The following is a 20651-nucleotide window of genomic DNA, read 5'->3' on the forward strand; positions in this document are numbered from 1 at the left end:
AGACACGAGGGGCAGCGTTGATGGAGCAACACGTGATGCCGAGCAGCAAACAGGATTGGGGTAAAGATTGCAATGTCCTCTTAAAGGAGGCCGACAACCCATCACAATTAAAGGGACAGTTCCACTCTTTGTACAGCGATGCCGGTAATACACATGTAAAAGAGGTAATTGACAAATGCAAGGATCTAAATGTAACTTTGTACAGCAATGCCGGTAGTACACATGGAAAAGATGTAATTGACAAATGCGAATATGTAAAGGCAACTAACAAGGTCGAGTCGGGCGATTGGGATCGGAGCCAATGTATTATGACTGTAAATGAAAGAATGATGTGCGATGCCGGGTTCTACATGTACGCCGACAAAACCAAGGGCAACCTCCCGTCGGAAGCACCCAGGTCCAGCGGGCTACCCGATCATGTAGCCTGCGCCTCCGGGACCAACGTGATGCCCCAGGGAGCGTGGCCACCCACACAGGGAGCTGCAGGGCCAGCGATCAGCAGACGGCAAAGGCACCACTACTGGCACCCTGCCCCAGATCGGCTCTACCTCTCTGGCCACCAGGGCCAGGATCGGGAGCAAGAGGCTAGTACCCTCCAGCCCTCCCGACAGGACCAGAGATGACCAAGTTCTCACTACCGTTGAAGGGCAGCAGGGAGACACTGCAGCCCTCAAAGGAGGACAGGGAGGCGACACACTCCTGTGGCTCTGCCCACCACTAGGCAACGGCAAAGGCCCTGAGACTCAGCCAGGTGAGCGATCCGAGCTCACCCAGCTGGCAGGGGGCGCAGCGCCGCCATCAGACAACCTGGACACAGTCTGGGCACTCTGGAACTAGCGTCCTCACCCACCTGCACCTACACAACCCAGGGGCAAGACTGTGATACCATGTTTGTACCTTACCTATAAAATGTACTTGTTCCACTACTGCTAAACCCAAATAGTGATGTAACTAATCCTATTTTTTTTCTTTCTGTATATGTATGCACATGCAGGTGTTGAGCCACACACATGGTCCATGTATGGGGGAAGGGGGGGGAAATGGATATATGTAACCATGGACACACATGGATCACACCCAGAACCCCCTCAACCCCCACTGCAACCTCCAACCATCCACTGCTGACCATTTCCCAATGTTGTGACAATAAGGACTTGGGGGCTACAGGGAGAGAGCCAAGCCAAAGCACAGACAAGGTGCAAGGGCTTTGGGCACTCAAGTCTAGGGCCAGAGCACAGAATGCAAAGGCTAGTGGCACAAGACTTAGGGGAGAGTGATGTTGTGTATGTATAATATAAATATCAATGTACAGTTACATAAGACCACTGAATGTATCTTCACACTGTATATACTATGCCTGTACCACCAGAGGGTGCAACTGGTGGAGACCTAGGGGTCACCTGTACACTACACGTAACCAGGTATAAAAGGGAGCTCACCATGCTGTACCCTCATTCAGGAGCCGTCACAACAGTTCAAGTACAATACCTTACCTCGTGGAGTCATTACTAGAATGCTGACAGACACAATAATAACATTGACCATTATGAAAGTAAATGAGAAATTAATTTAATGCAAAAGTTTGACGGATGTCAGTGGAAGGATTAAAGCACTGCATTAACTTCTGAAGAGATGAAACTTTTCACCAATGTATACTTTGTTATACCAAAATTATTCCTGCATAAACATTTACTAACAGTAATTGAGCCACATTTCTGACATGCACTATTGATTAGAGTGATTAGCAAATTGCCTAGGGTACTTTTGTAACTTCCATCTTTATATAAATATTCTAATCACAAACTAAGTTAGTGATGTTGCAACTGTCCTACCTCATCATAGTTGAAGGCTCCAAGCTGTAGACGGATTATTGTTACAACCGCACTGCTGAAAGTTCTGTAGGAGGATATGCTCAAACCCAGCACCAGGTTACACTGTGGGAGAGAGAAGCAGTTAAGTATGATGCAAGTCACATCACATTTGAGCTGTATGCGACAGTGGGTAGGGCAACTGAATTGTGAATTCAGGTATATGACCATGTGACTTTCTGATATACGGAACAATGATAAAAAAGTCTAATCTGAATAGAATAATATGAGTTCCCCAAATTTATAGTACTCTCACTTTTCTATGGTTAGGATTAAAACCTAAGGTCCTGCTAGTTAGATTTTATAAATCTATTTATGCCAGGACAGTGAATATACATTCTATTTATATTAATCTAGTGAGAGTTTATCACTAGTCTATCCATTGTGTTCTGCCCTAGGTCAGGTGCTAACTCAAGCCTGGAGGTGGTTTCTGGTGCTGTCCTTACAGTTTTTAGCTTCAGAGTGCCTTCTCCTAGGTGAGCTATATCCAAGGCTAAAGAGCCCCATCAACCCTTTCTGGTGGGGCGTGGGGGGGTGCACCTTCACCAATCTGTCAGAAGTACCCTCGCTGGACTTCAATTTACTTACCGGAGCTGTCTTGAGATATTTTGAAGATATTAAGGGGAACCAATAGGGTAGATAGAGAGAAATTATTTCCACTGGTTGGGGATTCTAGGACTAGGGGGCATAGTCTAAAAATGAGAGCCAGATCTTTCAAGAGTGAAATTAGGAAATACTTCTACCCACAATGGGTGGAGAAGTTTGGAACTCTCTTCTTCAAATGGCAATTGATGCTCGATCAATTGTTAATTTTAAATCTGAGATTGAAAGCTTTCTGTTAACCAAAGGTATTAAGGGATATGGGTCAAAGGCAGATATATGGAGTTAGGTTGCAGATCAGCCATGATCTCATTGAATGGCAGAGCAGGCTTGAGGGGTTGATTGGCCTCTTCCTGTTCCTATGGTCCCGAACCCAATCCTTTGACCCAGAAGCAGGAATAGTATCACTGAGCCAGTGGTCACTCTGGCCAGATGCAAGTCCCCTGTCAAAGATCATCCAGGTATTTAGGGACCATATTCCAGTCTCCACTTGCTGGGGCCGTCTGCAGTGAGGATCAAACCCTGACTCAAAGGCAGGAATACTACCATTAAACCAAAGGCTCACTCTTTATCGTTAGCCGCCATTCTATAATAAACAGCCTTTCCTTTCATCAAGTAAAAACTCTCATCACACATGCTCCATATCTGACTGGCATAGACCTGCCAGTGGAAGAATGAAAAAAACAGGATAACTGTAATTTTGTTATTTAATATGTAAAGGATTTAGAAACACTGATTGGAGCCATTGCACTCTGAACTTGCAAGGGTTTTACAGTTTAAATGCCAATTCTCACTGATGTCCAGAAACATGGAACAACTTTAAATCTCGGAGTTTGAGTGAGTAGTTCTGTACAGGTCAATCAAAATGATGCCTGTATCAATGGCCCAAAATTAAACCAACTCGGTAAAATGCCACTTGTAGTTGGATCCTGGAATTTATATTTTTCCAAATTTTGAAATATTAAACCTCCCTTTTGATCCTCCGGTGTGTTGTAGCAATATCTGGCGGCCTTCTCTCAACTTGGCACCAGTGATTTTATCCGTACTATGCCCTTCTCTCTATGGCAAAGCATTTCCTATTTACTTGACTCTGCTTTCTGCAGCTTGGCTGAGATTGTGCAGGGAATCATGTATGCAAACCCAATCCTGTTTAGCAACAAAGCCAGGTCAACCGACTGTCTTACAATATGGTCGGCCAAGTCATTAATGGATTGTCCAGAATCCCCCCCCACCCGCTTACCTTCCCCAACCTTCTCCAAATAATTTGATCTTTCAAACAAGGATGTGAAGACCTTAGAGAGGGAGTGGCAAAGATTTACAAGAATGATTCCGGGGATGAGTGACTTCAGTTACGTGGATAGACAAGAGAACCTGGGAGTAAAGAAGGTTTGATGGAGGTGTTCAAAATCATGAGGGGACTGGACAGAGTAGATAGAGAGAAATTGTTCCCATTGGCAGAAGGGTCGAGAACCAGAGGACACAGATTTAAGGTGATTGTCAGAAGAACCAAAGGCGACATGAGGAAATACTTTTTTACTCTGTGTGTGGTTAGGATCTGAATGCACTGCCTGAAAGGGTGGTGGAGGCAGACTCAATCGTGGCTTTCAAAAGGGAATTGGATAAGTGCCTGAAGAAAAAAAAAATTGCAGGGCAGAGGAGTGGGACTAGCTGAAGTGCTTTTGCAGAGAGCCGGCACGGGCCGAATGGCCTCCTTCTGTGCTGTAACCATTCGATGATTCTATTCTATGATTCTATTCAAATTTTTGGCTGACTCCTCAACCAGGTGGCATCATCTGAATGTAATTCAATAGAGCACTTTCAAATGTTACTACTATTAGTAATTCTACACAGTACATTGGGAATACGTGCCATGTTTGCTTCCTGGTCCAAACCGAACTGTTCATACTTTAAAAAATTTCTTCAGCTTGGATCAGTTTAAATTCCAAGGGTCACATGTGCCCATTCCATAAAGGTGCAACATAAGCATTATACCAACTAACGACTGTTACTGCAAATTAGATGGATTATACTGTTTGGACATCTGAATCCAATCAATGGCCACAGAGATCCAAAAATATTCTGTTCCCAGAGAACGTATTTGGATGTGTCCATTAGTACTATGGAGATATAGGTTGCTTACGATAGAGGAGTAGGACACCAGCAACACCAGCATGATGACCAGAAGTCCCAGAAGATTACTCCAGGCTCTCTGCAGGGAAGAAGTAATCAAATGCATCTTGGGATTGAAGTGCAGCAGATTCCAGAATTTAACAGTAGCTAGTGACACCAGGAACGCAATCACATAACCCAGACCTGAATCTATAATTGCAGTCTCGTAGAAATTTACAAACCTGGAAGTAACCACAAACATAATCAATTTAGATTTACAATGGTTTTGAAAAATTGTTTTACTCTTACATTTATCAATAGATAGTGGCATACTGAAGTCTCTGGTCTTTAAAGGTTCAAGTTAGAATAATTATTGTAGCTGTTGCAAAATGGGCTGAGAGTCAGCATTGTCATGCCGGCTCAGAATGGCTCTGGTCAAGATATGGGAACAGGTCGTTTCCTGTGTTTTGATTGTAAAAGATCCTATGACACTATTCAAAGAAGAGCAGGGAATTCTTCCAGTATCCTGGTCAACACTGCACCCTCAACCGACCCAACCACAAACAGATTTGTGAGATATATCCACAAATTGGCCACCACGCTTGCCCACATAACAATAGTGATTACACTTCAAAATTCCCATCGGATGTAAAGCATTTTCTGATGTTATGAGGATGCAATAAGGCACCATATAAATGCATTTTTTTTCTTTTCCTCTCTTTCTTTTCTCTCTACTTTCTTCTCGTGTATTGGTAGTAACAAAGTAAATGAAATGTCAATATCTAAGTCCGATATCCAGACCAAAGCTAACAGTGTGGATATCTTGCAGGCTGCCAGCAAATTTCCTCTGAGGGCATTGCACAATAATGTGCTCCAGGGTCTGATTAGGAGCTCCATATTCGCATGATGGGGCTGCTTTAATCTTCCACCTATGGAGAAGGTGGCAGCATCTACCATGACCGGTTCTGAGGCGGTTGATGGTTGTCCGCTGTTTGCGAGGAAGGTTTGATCCTTCAGGTTGTACTGTGGGGTCCTCTATAAGGAATCCACTCCGTATATCACAGTCCTCCCAGCATTTTGCTATCGGTCATTAAGGCTGAGGGGAGATCGCTGAAGGGCTTCAGCGACGGTCCAAAATGGCCTTCTATATTTGAGACAGGTTGGTGGTAGGTTGTTCAAGTCGGCCTGGATCAGCATGTCCTCTGTGCTATAATTGATGTTTGACACAGGAAAACCAAGAAAATGCCAGAAATAATAGATGGAAAGAACGAAAGAAAGAATGCGAATTTACATAATAACTTTCATATTCTTTAGATGGCCTAAAGTGCATTACATTTGAAATGTAACCACTGTTAAAATGGGTGCGAGGTTCTTACTCTCTCAAAATGTATTGGGTTAAATAAATATCAGTAAATATAATAATACAGTAGAGGCTTGCGTAGAAGTAACATAATTATTTCACATCATTGTGCTTGTAAATTTAGCAAAGAGCACGTTCATACCTCGCGTAGCGTCTTTGTGAAGCAAGGAACAAAAATCCTGCACGTAAATCAAATTATATTTATCTAGAGTTTACTTTCTAATGTTACCCATGGGCTCTATAATTGATGCATCATATTAAATTACTGTCATAACTCTTGATATTAATTGTAGCATAATGCAAAATACAGGGCATTAATTAAAAGACAAAGACAAATCTATTAGATGGTTGGCATTTAGATAGCTCTTTGCAAAAATGCTAAGCACATAAATTAGGGGCATTGGCTGATTAATGGTATAATGACAGGAGTTTCTTAGATTGCTTATGTGAATTAGAGCTTAAGGTAAAGGAAGCAAAAAAGTTGCAGTGACAAGGAGCTGATAACATAGGCGTTAATGGAAAATGGAATGTCCTAATCAGAAGTATTGGTATATTAAGTCAGCTGTACTGAGCCTCTCAGCAAGATTCTTTACGAGTTTAACAAAATATAAAGCAGCAGTTTCTTAGGTATTTGGTAACAAACTTAAAAATAAGAGATTTAAAACTGGAGCATTTTGGAGCCAAATTTGAAGATGAATGGGTGAACGTACTGTCCCTTTAGTACCAGTGGGTAAATAGCCATTATCTGCAGCCCATTCTCCAGGTGGAGTTCAAAGAATGTTTTATTTATTCAGCACGAGTCGATGGTTATTACTTTCTGCCGCTTGCTGTACACATTTAAGTTGTGGAGTGGCAATAAAGCCTTGACGTAGGTTAAACATTGCTTAAAATACTATTTTAAAACAATTACTGGTCTTGTCCCCAGAGGAGAATGACTCCAGCTGCTACTTTCCATTCCAGTCAGGAACGAGATTTATGTTTTTGAAAAGAAATATATCTCGGCTTTTTGCTCGAGGCCAGGTGTTTATATTCACTCTAACTTCTGTTACAGCTGAGGTGTAACATGCTTCATCTCTGTCAAAAGTAAATTAAAAAGCTTAAGACAATGGGTCATATCACCCACTAGAAAATAATGCTGGCACAGATGCAGGCAGTAAAACCTTATACCCACTGATCGGAATACAAGTCTCTAATCTTCTACAATAAGTGGCTTAAAAGAATTTAATATACATCCCAGCTACCCATCATGATTTTGGAGGTGGGCCTCTAAAACTCTAGTTCCAAGCACTGCTCGTTTTATATACAGTCCAAAAGCACTCCAGCTGCACAGGATAATGGCCATGTCAATCAGGTTCCACTTGTTCCAGAAGTACTTCAATCTTTTCTGTTTTAGGAGTTTTCCCTGAAAGGGGACATAACACATATAGTTTGAGTGAATTTGGATAGATGAGTAATGAATGTTTCTTGTCACAATCACAGTCTTGGGTTAAATTCCACCTGATAATTTTTTCTTTTTAAACATGCTATATTTCTAAATGTATCTCAATTGAATTGCTTTCTGTAGTTATACTTGATCTGTGTTTTATAACTGCAGGATTAATCTCACTATAACGTCTTTACTCAAGAATGTGGCAGACCCTCTGGTGGCTCAGCTGGTTAATAAAGTGTTTAGCTAAACAATACTAGACCAGGTAGGTTCCATGTCTGTGCTGAAATCGCTGACCTCAGTTGGGGTGCTAATAAGGAATGTTACAATTAACCTCAGTGCCCCTGGGTCGTGAGGGGAAAATTGCCCAGGATTCTGATCACTATCCAGTGGTCTCTACTGGCAGTGTGCAGGTGCCAACAGCAGGTGAGGGCTGCATTGAAGTCAGCTCTATAAATAAGTATCCTGTTGGCACTCACCGTGATTAGTGGTCACTTTGGTGAGGTAGCAGAGGATGATTGGGACCACAGCCCAGCAAGGAGCAAATGATTTCAGGGGAGAATGGGTTAAAAAAAAGGAATAGAAACTTTTATTTAGTTATGAACTAGCTGTCCCTCATTTCTTGATTAACAATATAGATTATGAAGAACTGGGGTTTGCCATTAGACACCATAAATGCAGTTGTTTACAACGTTGATTAGAGACATCTAGTGGTAGTCATCATCATCATAGGTGGTCCCTCGTATCGAGGATGTCTTGCTTCCACGCCAAAAAAGGATGAGTTCACAGGTGTTTCAATGAAGGACACAATATTCCAGGTCCCGAACTACATCCTGAAGGGTGGAAGATGCCTGGGCTTGGATCTTTTTAACGTGGGGTTGCCATTGCACACCAGCCACCACAGGGGCTTGATAGAGCTAGGTCTTGGTCCAGTGGCAAGGGTTATCCAAGACGACTGGAAACCTGCTCTGCTGCACACATATCTCATTGTGGGCTGGCCCGTGCTGCCCCACGGTCCCTGGCCCCGAACATGCGCCTCTCCTGGGTCTCGATCACGTCCTTTTACACTCCCTCGCGGCTGCGGCTCCTTCGCCCCGATCTCGCCGCTCTTGCTGTATCTGCACACGCTCCAATCACCGACCTGGACCTTGATGACGCCACTCTTCGCTGCTGTCGCCCTCCGCGGAGCACCAGCTCGCGCTGCTCCGTGAAGTAGTATGCCTCTACACTGCTCCCGAAGCTGCTCGCCGCTCCTTTTATGGCCCCGACCTGCCGCTGGTGTTCTCACGCAGGTCGAGGACTCCACGCGGTGAAAGTAACAGAGTGCTGTATGGTCCAGCCCCAAAACTCCTAACTCACGGCCGTGGGCCATCAATACAAGGACTGTGAAATTAAGCCAAGGGATCGTAGCATATGAATGTTTAACCCACGCTCACTCAAAATGTCTTCCTCCATTATTTTAGTTTAAAATAAATAGGTTAAAACGGCAGCTAAAATAGCAGATGAAACCATTTCAGGCACATATATTAAGTGTTCATACAGTAGCCCCTCCCCTCAATCGTTGGCCCCCATCATATTCAAGAGCTAATATTACTGAAACTTGCTATTTTCTGCAGCATGTGGTTGTTTTAGGATTAACAGTTAAAGTTTAGCTAAACTATGTAATTAACATCTTGAATACTGTTCCTTATTTCATTGCCAAACAATATGGTCTAATGCTCACTCTTCATTTTTGGTGTGGTGTGGTGTGGTTCCAATAATAGCTAATGGTCTCTGGGCATTATTTTTATTTCACTGCAGTCAATTCACATCATATTGGGCTGCAATGTTGTCTGTTAAACCCCATTTATCATCACTACTTCCATTAGAAGCAATTCTGTAATATGTGTTGCTGCATATTTGTCTGTCTAAAAGTGTGATGGATTTAGCTGGAACAGATAACTATGTCTGCGTAATATTAGCACGTGTCCCAACATCGCAGACATGACTGTTAAGTGAGATATGTGTCCATAATTCACTATGTGCAGTTAGTGTGCATGACCTTTCCCATTGTGAAGGAGGGGTCTCTGCAGGTGAGCAATACTAAAAACACATTCCTGGCCTGTAAGAATGGGCTGGGAGTTCAATCTGAGGCTAGACCTAAAACAACAGACTCGACCTTGTTGTCACTAGTGACTGCTATTTAGATTTGCCTTCGGCAGCACCTAGTGATCAGGGACGTCAGACAAAACTCCCTTTCAAGGCACTCTAGGTGGCTTTGGCATCACTATGCCTCCAATCAGAGTCAATTCTGTAAACTAAATTAAACATAACATGCCCACAACTAAACTGCTACTTCATGCTTGTAACTCAGACTGAAAAAACAGAGGTGTAGATTTTAATTTCCCACAATATAACAGTTATTACACTCCAAAAGTACTTCATTGGCTGTAAAGCGCTTTGAGACGTCCGGTGGTCATGAAAGGCGCTATATAAATGCATGTCTTTCTTTCTTAATTATTGGGTGGACAACCAGTGAAGTGAGTCAGCCAGCTGCCCCATTTTAATGCCAGGGCCTCATTACCATACTCCCAGTGGGTTACAGACACCAAACAGGCGACCCATATAGCAGCAACCTAGGTCCGGAGGGAGCAATCATACAGGGGAGAGCCCAGGGTGGCAGCAGCCCACATTATTCTTGTGGAGCTTTGAGAAGCACGCCAATTCCCCATGTCCCGCAAAAATATTTTTAAAGTTACTAATCTTCTTTGTCTGTGCGGCCGGGTGAAACTATGTGGAACATGCACAACGCATGCTCCACCAAGTGGTCCCCCAAAAGGACAATCAGGGTTCCATGCGCATGATAGGACCCATATTTGCATATTTAAAGGGCCGACTCCTTGAAACAGGCCTGCACTCCACCCACCCAGCAGTAGGCCTCTTTCAGGATGGCATTGGCCGAATTGGAAGCGGAAATGAGGCGGTATGTTTCTCCTCACAATCTTTGGGGCGCAACCCACCCCGTTTCTGCCCAACGGAGCCAATGAACATCTCCCCCAGAATGTCCACTGCTACCCACTCTGTTACAATGCTCTCCAGTCTGTCTCTGGTTTCAGCTGTACTAACTTGTCAGATGGAATACGGTCAGCTCGAAATAAATGCATCTGTGAACAAAAAATCCCAGTCTTTCAAACCTCACCCTATTCCAATTGCACATGATCCAAGAGTAAGTCTTGGCTTTAATACCCTGATTCAAGCAAAAATGATTTACCAATTACCTCAGCACAATAAATCTAGTCAATCTACCACCAAATGCCGCAAGAGATTGCTACACATTTTACTGTCTGTGGAAAATATGTGACCGTTGCATTGAATTAAATGATTGATTAAACACTTGCCAGCTGGTTACTTCAGATGTAGTTTATAGAAATCACAATCCAAGTGTAACATTTATTTATTCATGCACCCATGCATCTCCTTGTAAGTAAGATCAGAGACCGCAGTGATATACAGCTTCCACCTAAGGAACATGTCACCTCCACCAGCACTGCCACTTTGTAATGATTGGCAGGACCTTGGCATATTAACTATTCATTTCATTTTTAAAAAAAACAGCAGCCCTATTTTCAAATCAGAGAGGCCATGATTCCATCCAAAGAGCTGCTGCCACTAAAAGACAAACCAGCTGGCCACAGTGGGCACAAATGTCATCCATTCTCAGACAGAGTGCTATTTGTGGAATACTTTATCAAAACAAAGCATTCCAGATTGATGTTGGTAGGAGATCTGTGTGGAAGCACACTGCGCACAGTAAATACAACTCCCGCTAACCCAATACAGGGCTGAATTATTTGCAGAAGCGAAGCCTGTGGACTAGGCCGTCCCACCCTACCAAGCATGTGGAAAATGGTTTCCCCTGGTTGTCATTATCGGCAACAGGTAACACACATTAAAAATCAATCACTGATTAAAAAGAAAAGGTGGGATACTATGGGCCTGAAGTTGATGAAGGCCTCTGCCTGCCCAAGTACCATCCAAAGGACGGTACTTTGGGCGGTGTTTTCATCAACAAGGTCCCTCGAAGGTCAGTGGGCGGCAAATGAGGGACTTATGCCGTCAATCTGGGTGGCGGCTGGTGGGAGCTCCCAATCTCGGCACAAAGGCGCTTGCCGCCCAAGTGCCGCCGGGGATGGAGTCGGGCCCATGGAAGGTCGAAGACCTGCAAAGAAAAAGCATGAAAAAAATCCATCAGAACACCTTCAGGGAACCCCATACAGGCAAGTCCCTGTCGGGGACAGACCAGCCTCCTCACAGCAATCCACCCCCATTCTGTCGCCGACTCCCGCCTGCACCAATATGGCATCTCGACGGACGGGAGTCCACTTACACCACTCGGCCGTCCGCTGACATCAGCGGGCATTTCCCGGCGGATCTCCCCTCCAGACTAGATCGAAACTGGCACTGGGCGCAACCCGAGGAGGAATGTCAGCGGCAGTCAGCAGCAATGGGCGGTGAGTGCATCATTTTCGGGCCCTATAAGCTGGAAACTGCACGACGTGATAATATTATATAAACGCATCATGGGTTTGTATCAAAATCCTTTGCCATTATAATAGCGGTATTAGATGACGACAACAACAACAACAACTTGTATTATATAGCACCTTTAATGTAGTAAACTGTCCCAAGGCGCTTCACAGGAGTATTATGAGATAAAAAAATTGACACCAAGCCATATAAGGAGAAAATTAGCGCAGGTAACCAAAAGCTTGCTCAAAGAGGTAGGTTTTAAGGAGCATCTTGAAGGAGAAAAGAGAGGTACAGAGGCAAAGAGATTTAGGGAGGGAATTCTAAAGCTTGGGGTCCAGAAGGCACGGCTACCAATGGTTGAGCAGTTATAATCAGGGATGCTCAAGAGGGCAGAATTAGAGGAGCCCAGACATCTTGGGGGGTTGTGGAGCAGGAGGAGATTACAGAGATAGGGAGGGGCGAGGTCATGGAGGGATTTAAAAATAAGGATGAGATTTTTGAAGTTGAGGCGTTGCTTAACTGGAAGCCAATGTAGGTCAGCGAGCACAGGGGTGATGTGTGAGCGGGACTTGGCGCGAGTTAGGACTCGGGCAGCCGAGTTTTGGATAACCTCAAGTTTACGTAGGGTAGAATGTGAGAGACTGGTCAGGAGTGCAGTGGAATAGTCAAGTTTAGAGGTAACAAAGGCATGGATGAAAGCAGTGGATGAGCTGAGGCAGGGACGGAGACGGGCGATGTTACGGAGGTGAAAATAGGCGGTCTTAGTTATGCTGCGGATATGTGGTCGAAAGCTTAATTCAGGGTCAAATATGACACCAAGGTTGCGAACAGTCTGGTTCAGCCTCAGACAGAAGTTGGGGAGAGGATGGAGTCAGTGGCTAGGGAACGGAGTTTGTGGCAGGGACCGAAAACAATAGCTTCAGTCTTCCCAATGTTCAATTGGAGAAATTTCTGCTCATCCAGAACTGGATGCCAGGCAAGCAGTCTGACAATTTAGAGATCATGGAGGGGTCGAGAGAAGTGGTAATGAGGTAGAGCTGGGTGTCATCAGCCTACATGTGGAAAATGACGCTGTGTTTTCGGATGATGTCGCCAAGGGGCAACATATAGATGAGAAATAGGAGGGGCCAAGGATAGATCCTTGGGGGCCACCAGAGGTAACGATGCGGGGGTGGGAAGAGAATCTGTTGCAGGTGATTCTCTGGCTACGATTAGATAGATAAGAATGGAACCAGGCGAGTGCAGTCCCACCCAGCTGGACAACGGTGGAGAGGCGTTGGAGAAGGATAGAGTGGTCAACCGTGTTAAAGGCTGCAGGCAAGTCAAGAAGAACGAGGAGGGATAGTTTGCCTTTATCACAATCACAAAGGATGTCATTTGTGACTTTGATGAAAGTGTTTCGGTATTGTGGCAGGGCAGAAACCGGATTGGAGGGATTCAAACATGGAACCGTGGGAAAGATGGAACAGATTTGGGAGGCGACAACACGTTCAAGGACTTTGGAGAGGTAAGGGAGGTTGGAGATGGGGCGAGGATTGGTTTTTTGAGGAGAGTGGTGATGACAGCAGATTTGAGGAAGAGGGGGACTGTATCTGAAGAGAGAGAACCATTAACAATGTCAGGTTATTCCCTCAGTTAAAATAGCAGGCAAAGGAGTTTGATACCAACACATTCATACAATAATATCACATAGCACATTTTCCAGGATTCTATCTCAAATTCAATACAAAAACAATTCTCTAATGGCATTTTCCACCTACCTGCATAACCATGTAATAAATAACAATGAGTAAAAAGACAATTTGCGCCCCAATGATGGTAGAATAATTCTGGTCCACATATTGGTACAGTCGGACGATCTCCAGTTCCACGTTGCCTAGGAAGACACCTGGAGAATGAAGTTGACAACTAATGAGGATTTCCAACAATACTGAAGGTACAGCCAGTGCTCGTGTACTGCTCAGCACCTAATATAAGGACTCAACAACAACAACTTGTATTTATATAGTGCCTTTAACATAGTAAAATGTCCCAAGGCACTTCACAGCAGTATTATAAGTCTAAGATTTGACAGCAAGCTACATATGGCGAAATTAGGGCAGATGACCAAAAGTTTGGTCAAAGAGGTAGGTTTTAAAGAGCATCATAAAGGAGAAACATAGAAACAGGAGCAGGAGTCGGCCATTCGGCCCTTCGAGCCTGCACCGCCATTCAATGAGTTCATGGCTGAACATGCAACTTCAGTACCCCATTCCTGCTTTCTCGCCATACCCTTGATCCCCCTAGTAGTAAGGACTACATCTAACTCCTTTTTTAAATATATTTAGTGAATTGACCTCAACAACTTTCTGTGGTAGAGAATTCCACAGGTTCACCACTCTCTGGGTGAAGAAGTTTCTTCTCATCTCGGTCCTAAATGGTTTACCCCTTATCCTTAGACTGTGACCCCTGGTTCTGGACTTCCCCAACATTGGGAACATTCTTCCTGCATCTAACCTGTCTAAACCCATCGGAATTTTAAACGTTTCTATCAGATCGCCTCTCATTCTTCTGAACTCCAGTGAATACAAGCCCAGTTGATCCAGAAAAGACAGGCAGAGAGGTTTAGGGAGGGAATTCCAGAGCTTTGGGCCTAGACAACAGAAGGCATCGCTGTCAATTGTTGAACGATTATAATCAGGGATGCTCAAGAGTGCAGAATTAGAGGAGCACAGACATCTTTGGGGGTTGTGGGGCTGAAGGAAATTACAGAGATAGGGAGGGGTGAGGCCATGGAGGGATTTGAAAACAAGGATGACAATTTTCAAATCAAGGCGTTGCTTAACAAGGAGCCAATATATGTCAAGTGAGTACAGCGTTGATGGGTGAACGGGACTTGGTGCAAGTTAGGTCACGAGCAGCCAAGTTTTGGATGACCTCAAGTTTACGTAGGGTTGAACGTGGGAGGCCAGCCAGGAGTATGTTGGAATAGTCAGTTTAGAGGTAACAAAGGCATGAAGGAGGATTTCAGCAGTGAATGAGCTGAGGCAGGGGCAGAGACGGGCGATGTTACGAAGATGGAAATAGGCGGTCTTAGTTATGCTGCAGATGCGTGGTCAAAAGCTAATTTCAGGGTCAAATATGACACCAGGGTTGCGAACAGCCTGGTTCAGCCTCAGACAGATGCTAGGGAGAGGATTGGAGTCAATGACTAGGGAACAGAGTTTGTGGTATTGGCTTCCGTCTTCCCAATATTAAATTGGAGAACATTTCTGCTGATCTCAACTTGGATGTCGGACAAGCAGTCTGCCAATTGAGAAACCGTGGAGGGGTCGAGAAAGTGGGGGTGAGGTACATAAGAACATAAGAAATAGGAGCAGGAGTAGGCCATACGGCCCCTCAAGCCTGCTCCGCCATTTAATATGATCGTGGCTGATCCGATCATGGACTCAGGTCCACTTCCCTGCCCGCTCCCCATAACCCCTTTATCCCTTATCGGTTAAGAAGCTGTCTATCTCTGTCTTAAACTTATTCAATGTCCCGGCTTCCACAGCTCTCTGAGGCAGTGAATTCCACAGATTTATAACCCTCGAGAAGAAATTCCTCCTCATCTCAGTTTTAAATGGGCGGCCCCTTATTCTGATTGTGCCCCCTAGTTCTAGTCTCCCCCATCAGTGGAAACATCTGCTCTGCTTCCACTTTGTCAAGCCCCCTCATAATCTTATATGTTTTGATAAGATCATAAGAACATAAGAATTAGGAACAGGAGTAGGCCATCTAGCCCCTCGAGCCAGCTCCACCATTCAATAAGATCATGGCTGATCTGGCCGTGGACTCAGCTCCACTTACCCACCCTCTCCCCGTAACCTTTAATTCCCTGATTGGTTAAAAATCTATCTATCTGTGACTTGAATACATTCAATGACCTAGCCTCAACTGCTTCCTTGGGCAGAGAATTCCACAAATTCACAACCCTCTGGGAGAAGAAATTCCTTCTCAACTCGGTTTTAAATTGTCTCCCCAGTATTTTGAGGCTGTGCCCCCTAGTTCTAGTCTCCCCTACCAGTGGAAACAACCTCTCTGCCTCTATCTTGTCTATCCCTTTCATGATTTTAAATGTTTATATAAGATCATCCCTCATCCTTCTGAACTTCAACGAGTAAAGATCCAGTCTACTCAATCTATCATCATAAGGTAACCCCCTCATCTCCAGAATTAGCCTAGTGAATCATCTCTGTACCCCCTCCAAAGCCAGTATATCCTTCCTTAAGTAAGGTGACCAAAACTGCACGCAGTACTCCAGGTGCGGCCTTGCCAATACCCTATACAGTTGCAGCAGGACCTCCCTACTTTTGTATTCCATCCCTCTCGCAATGAAGGCCAACATTCCATTCGCCTTCCTGATTACCTGCTGCACCTGCAAACTAACTTTTTGGGATTCATGCACAAGGACCCCCAGGTCCCTCTGCACCTCAGCATGTTGTAATTTCTCCCCATTCAAATAATATTCCCTTTTACTGTTTTTTTCCCCAAGGTGGATGACCTCACACTTTTCGACATTGTATTCCATCTGCCAAACCTTCGCCCATTCGTTTAACCTATCCAAATCTCTTTGCAGCCTCTCTGTGTCCTCTACACAACCCGCTTTCCCACTAATCTTAGTGTCATCTGCAAATTTTGTTACACTACACTCTGTCCCCTCTTCCAGGTCATCTATGTATATTGTAAACAGCTGTGGTCCCAGCACCGATCCCTGTGGCACACCACTAACCACCGATTTCCAACCCGAAAAGGACCCATTTATCCTGACTCTCTGCTTTCTGTTCGCCAGCCAATTCTCTATCCATGCTAATACGTTTCCTCTGACTCCGCGCACCTCTATCTTCTGCAGTAACCTTTTGTGTGGCACATTATCGAATGCCTTTTGGAAATCTAAATACACCACATCCATCGGTACACCACTATCCACCATGCTCGTTATATCCTCAAAGAATTCTAGTAAATTAGTTAAACATGATTTCTCCTTCATGAATCCATGTTGCGCCTGCTTGATTGCACTATTCCTATCTAGATGTCCCGCTATTTCTTCCTTAATGATAGTTTCAAGCATTTTCCCCACTACAGATGTTAAACTAACCAGCCTATAGTTACCTGCCTTTTGTCTGCCCCCTTTTTTAAACAGAGGCGTTACATTAGCTGCTTTCCAATCCGTTGGTACCTCCCCAGAGTCCAGAGAATTTTGGTAGATTATAACGAATGCATCTGCTATAACTTCCGCCATCTCATTTAATACCCTGGGATGCATTTCATCAGGACCAGGGGACTTGTCTACCTTAAGTCCCATTAGCCTGTCCAGCACTACCCCCCGAGTGATAGTGATTGTCTCAACGTCCTCCCTTCCCACATTCCCGTGACCAGCAATTTTACGGCATGGTTTTTGTGTCTTCCACTGTGAAGACCGAAACAAAATAATTGTTTAAGGTCTCAGCCATTTCCACATTTCCCATTATTAAATCCCCCTTCTCATCTTCTAAGGGACCAACATTTACTTTAGTCACTCTTTTCTGTTTTATATATCTGTAAAAGCTTTTACTATCTGTTTTTATGTTTTGCACAAGTTTACCTTCGAAATCTATCTTTCCTTTCTTTATTGCTTTTTTAGTCATTCTTTGCTGTTGTTTAAAATTTTCCCAATCTTCTAGTTTCCCACTAACCTTGGCCACCTTATACGCATTGGTCTTTGATTTGATACTCTCCTTTATTTCCTTGGTTATCCACGGCTGGTTATCCCTTCTCTTACCGCCCTTCTTTTTCACTGGAATATATTTTTGTTGTGCACTATGAAAGAGCTCCTTAAAAGTCCTCCACTGTTCCTCAATTATGCCACTGTTTAATCTGTGTTTCCAGTCTACTTTAGCCAACTCTGCCCTCATCCCACTGTAGACTCCTTTGTTTAAGCATAGTACACTCGTTTCTGACACAACTTCCTCACCCTCAATCTTTATTACAAATTCAACCATACTGTGATCACTCATTCCGAGAGGATCTTTTACTAGGAGATCATTTATTTTTCCTGTCTCATTACACAGGACCAGATCTAAGATAGCTTGCTCCCTTGTAGCTTCTGTTACATACTGTTCTAAGAAACAATCCCGTATGCATTCTATGAATTCCTCCTCCAGGCTACCCCGTGTGATTTGAGTTGACCAATCGATATGTAGGTTAAAATCCCCCAAGACTACTGCCGTTCCTTTTTTACATGCCTCCGTTATTCCCTTGATTATTGCCCGCCCTACCGTGAAGTTATTATTTGGGGGCCTATAAACTACGCCCACCAGTGACTTTTTCCCCTTACTATCTCTAATCTCCACCCACAATGATTCAACATTTTGTTCATTAGAGCCAATATCATCTCTCACAACTGCCCTGATATCATCCTTTATTAACAGAGCTACCCCACCTCCTTTCCCTTCTTGTCTATCACCTCTCATTCTTCTGAATTCCAATGAGTAGAGGCCCAACCTCCTCAAGTCAACCCCCTCATCTCTGGAATCAACCGAGTGAACCTTCTTGGAACTGCCTCCAAAGCTGGTTGTCGTCAGCATGCATGTGGAAATTGATGCTATGTTTTCAAATGATGTCACGAATGGGCAACATGTAGATGAGAAATAGGAGGGGCCAAGGATAGAGGTAATGATGCGGGAGTGGGAAGAGAAGCCATTGCAGGTGATTCTCTGGCTACTCAGTAGCAAGGATTTTAGCACTTCAGCAAAGACTTCTGGCTCCAACCTTTTTATTATAACTATTTAAAAAACCATTAGAGATTACCTAATGTCCTAGACTTTCAAGAGCATGGCTCACATGGCTTAGATCACAGGGCAATAATCTCCCATTCTAAAACCTTAAATGATTTAGCTTCACGGTTCTAGTGGGTACAATTTACGATGAAACGTTAAACTAATCCACAGTATTCTGAAGGTAACATTAAAATAAGGATTAATAAGTATCAAAAGGTTGAATCAAAAGGAAGGCTTATAGTACATTTACCAGTCTAGGGCTGCCATCCAGTTTCAAATTGAACAGCCTGGGTTTTATGTGGGTTATCGTGGATTTTGAAAAGGTGAACTAAAAGTCTGGTTTCAATATAGTAATCTACTTTCCCCTCTCACTTCTGTGGCTCAACTTAAGCCATGATCCTACTCTGTACCCTGTCCTATCCTGCACACCTTTGGCTTTGATTTGAGAAACATTGGCAACCTTATTCTGACCCGATGCATTGTTTGTTAGCATCCACCACTACAGGTCTAGTGTTACCAAAAGGTGACATAAGACTTGGAAATAATACAGAAACAGAGTAAATCGAGAGAAACTGTTCCCATTGGCAAAAGGGTTGAGAACCAGAGGACACAGATTTAAGGCGATTGGCAAAAGAACTAAGGGTGATGTAAGATAAAACTTTTTTACGCAGCGAGTGGTTAAGATCTGGAATGTACTGCCCGAGAGGGTGGTGGAGGCAGATTCAATTTTAACTTTCAAAAGCGAGATGGATAAGTATCTGAAGGAAAAAGATTTGCAGGACTATGGGGAAAGGGCAGGGGCTTGGGACTAGCTGAGAGTCGGGACGGGCCAAATGGCCTTCTTCCGTGTTGATTCTATTCTACTCCAAGATGATACGGAAGTAAACCTGTTGTGGTTCTCATAGTTCTGGCATGAGTTAGCTGTCAGTACAATCAATGGTAATCCTAGCACTTGTGAACCATCTATATTATCTATGTATTGCTATATTATCTATGTATCATAATATAATTGCCAATAATCAGAAAAGTATGACTTTTTAAAAATGCAATATCACGTCAGATGATAGGTTTCATTGAAAGGCTTACACAGGATTGTTTTATCTACAAAAAAGCTTTATAATGTTTGGTATCAAATTAATACTTTGGGGATCTGTCTTAAAAAGACCTTGACAAGATGAACTGGTTGTCATTCTTGGAGAATGGGGGCAGGAGCAGCTAGAGAAGTATAATCAGCATTTGAAAATACGTAATTTGATATCAGAATGACATTTAGAAAATGTTGTTTGTGCTATTTCAAGTGCAATGTCCCACATTACAACAGTGACTACACTCCAAAAGTACTTCATTGGCTATAAAGTGCTTTGAGATGTCCGGTGGTCATGAAAGGCGCTATATAAATGCAAGTCTTTCTTTTTCTTTTATTACAACAGTGACTACACTTCAAAAGTACTTCATTGGCTGTAAAGCACTTTGGAACATCTTGCGGTTGTGAAAGGCGCTGTATAAGTGCAAGTCTGTCTTTTTTCTTTTCATTAGTAAATCAAAAGTAAGCTTATGTCCATTGTCATATGTTTTAACTAAACAGAGTTGGTGGATTCCTTAACTTATTTTCATTTATCATTTACAGTCATTAACTCCCCATTTTAATGAGTCTCTAGTAATGGAGGCCCACTAATAAGCTGTTTCTAGACCAGGCCCTGAATTACATTGGTGCCTGGGGCAGACGCCCAGAGTAAAGAGACCAGGAGTGCAGTGGGGGGAATTTGGGGGGAATTGGGCAGGATCAGAATTGTTGCCTCCGGCCAGAAGAGGAGCTGTTGCCAATTTTTAATGGGGCCTTTAGATGAGCAGCAGTTCAATCCACCCGATAAAAGACCCTGGATATCATAAGGAGGTGGGGCTGGTGGGACAGCTTCCCCTTGTCGCATCCCTTTGGCTCTCACCTCCTTTCCACTCAGCAACTTGCATGCCAGGAAGAAACCAGCATCAAACTCATTGTTGGG

At 43.7% G+C, this 20651-nt stretch overlaps 1 protein-coding gene across 1 annotated transcript in view; it reads right to left on the bottom strand.

Annotated features, from left to right (window-relative positions):
* LOC139278208 (polycystin-1-like protein 2) overlaps positions 1-20651 on the bottom strand; it is a 136067-nt gene that overhangs the window by 13271 nt on the left and 102145 nt on the right. Inside the window, exons 27-30 of the mRNA XM_070896856.1 lie at positions 13633-13760; positions 7242-7339; positions 4609-4819; positions 1833-1934 (exon numbers count right to left, since the gene is read on the bottom strand). Of these exons, the coding sequence (XP_070752957.1) occupies positions 1833-1934; positions 4609-4819; positions 7242-7339; positions 13633-13760 (539 nt within the window). The remainder of the gene's footprint in view (positions 1-1832; positions 1935-4608; positions 4820-7241; positions 7340-13632; positions 13761-20651) is intronic.

The sequence above is a fragment of the Pristiophorus japonicus genome, chromosome 13 (genome assembly GCF_044704955.1).
Source record: "Pristiophorus japonicus isolate sPriJap1 chromosome 13, sPriJap1.hap1, whole genome shotgun sequence".
Taxonomy (NCBI): Eukaryota; Metazoa; Chordata; class Chondrichthyes; family Pristiophoridae; genus Pristiophorus; species Pristiophorus japonicus.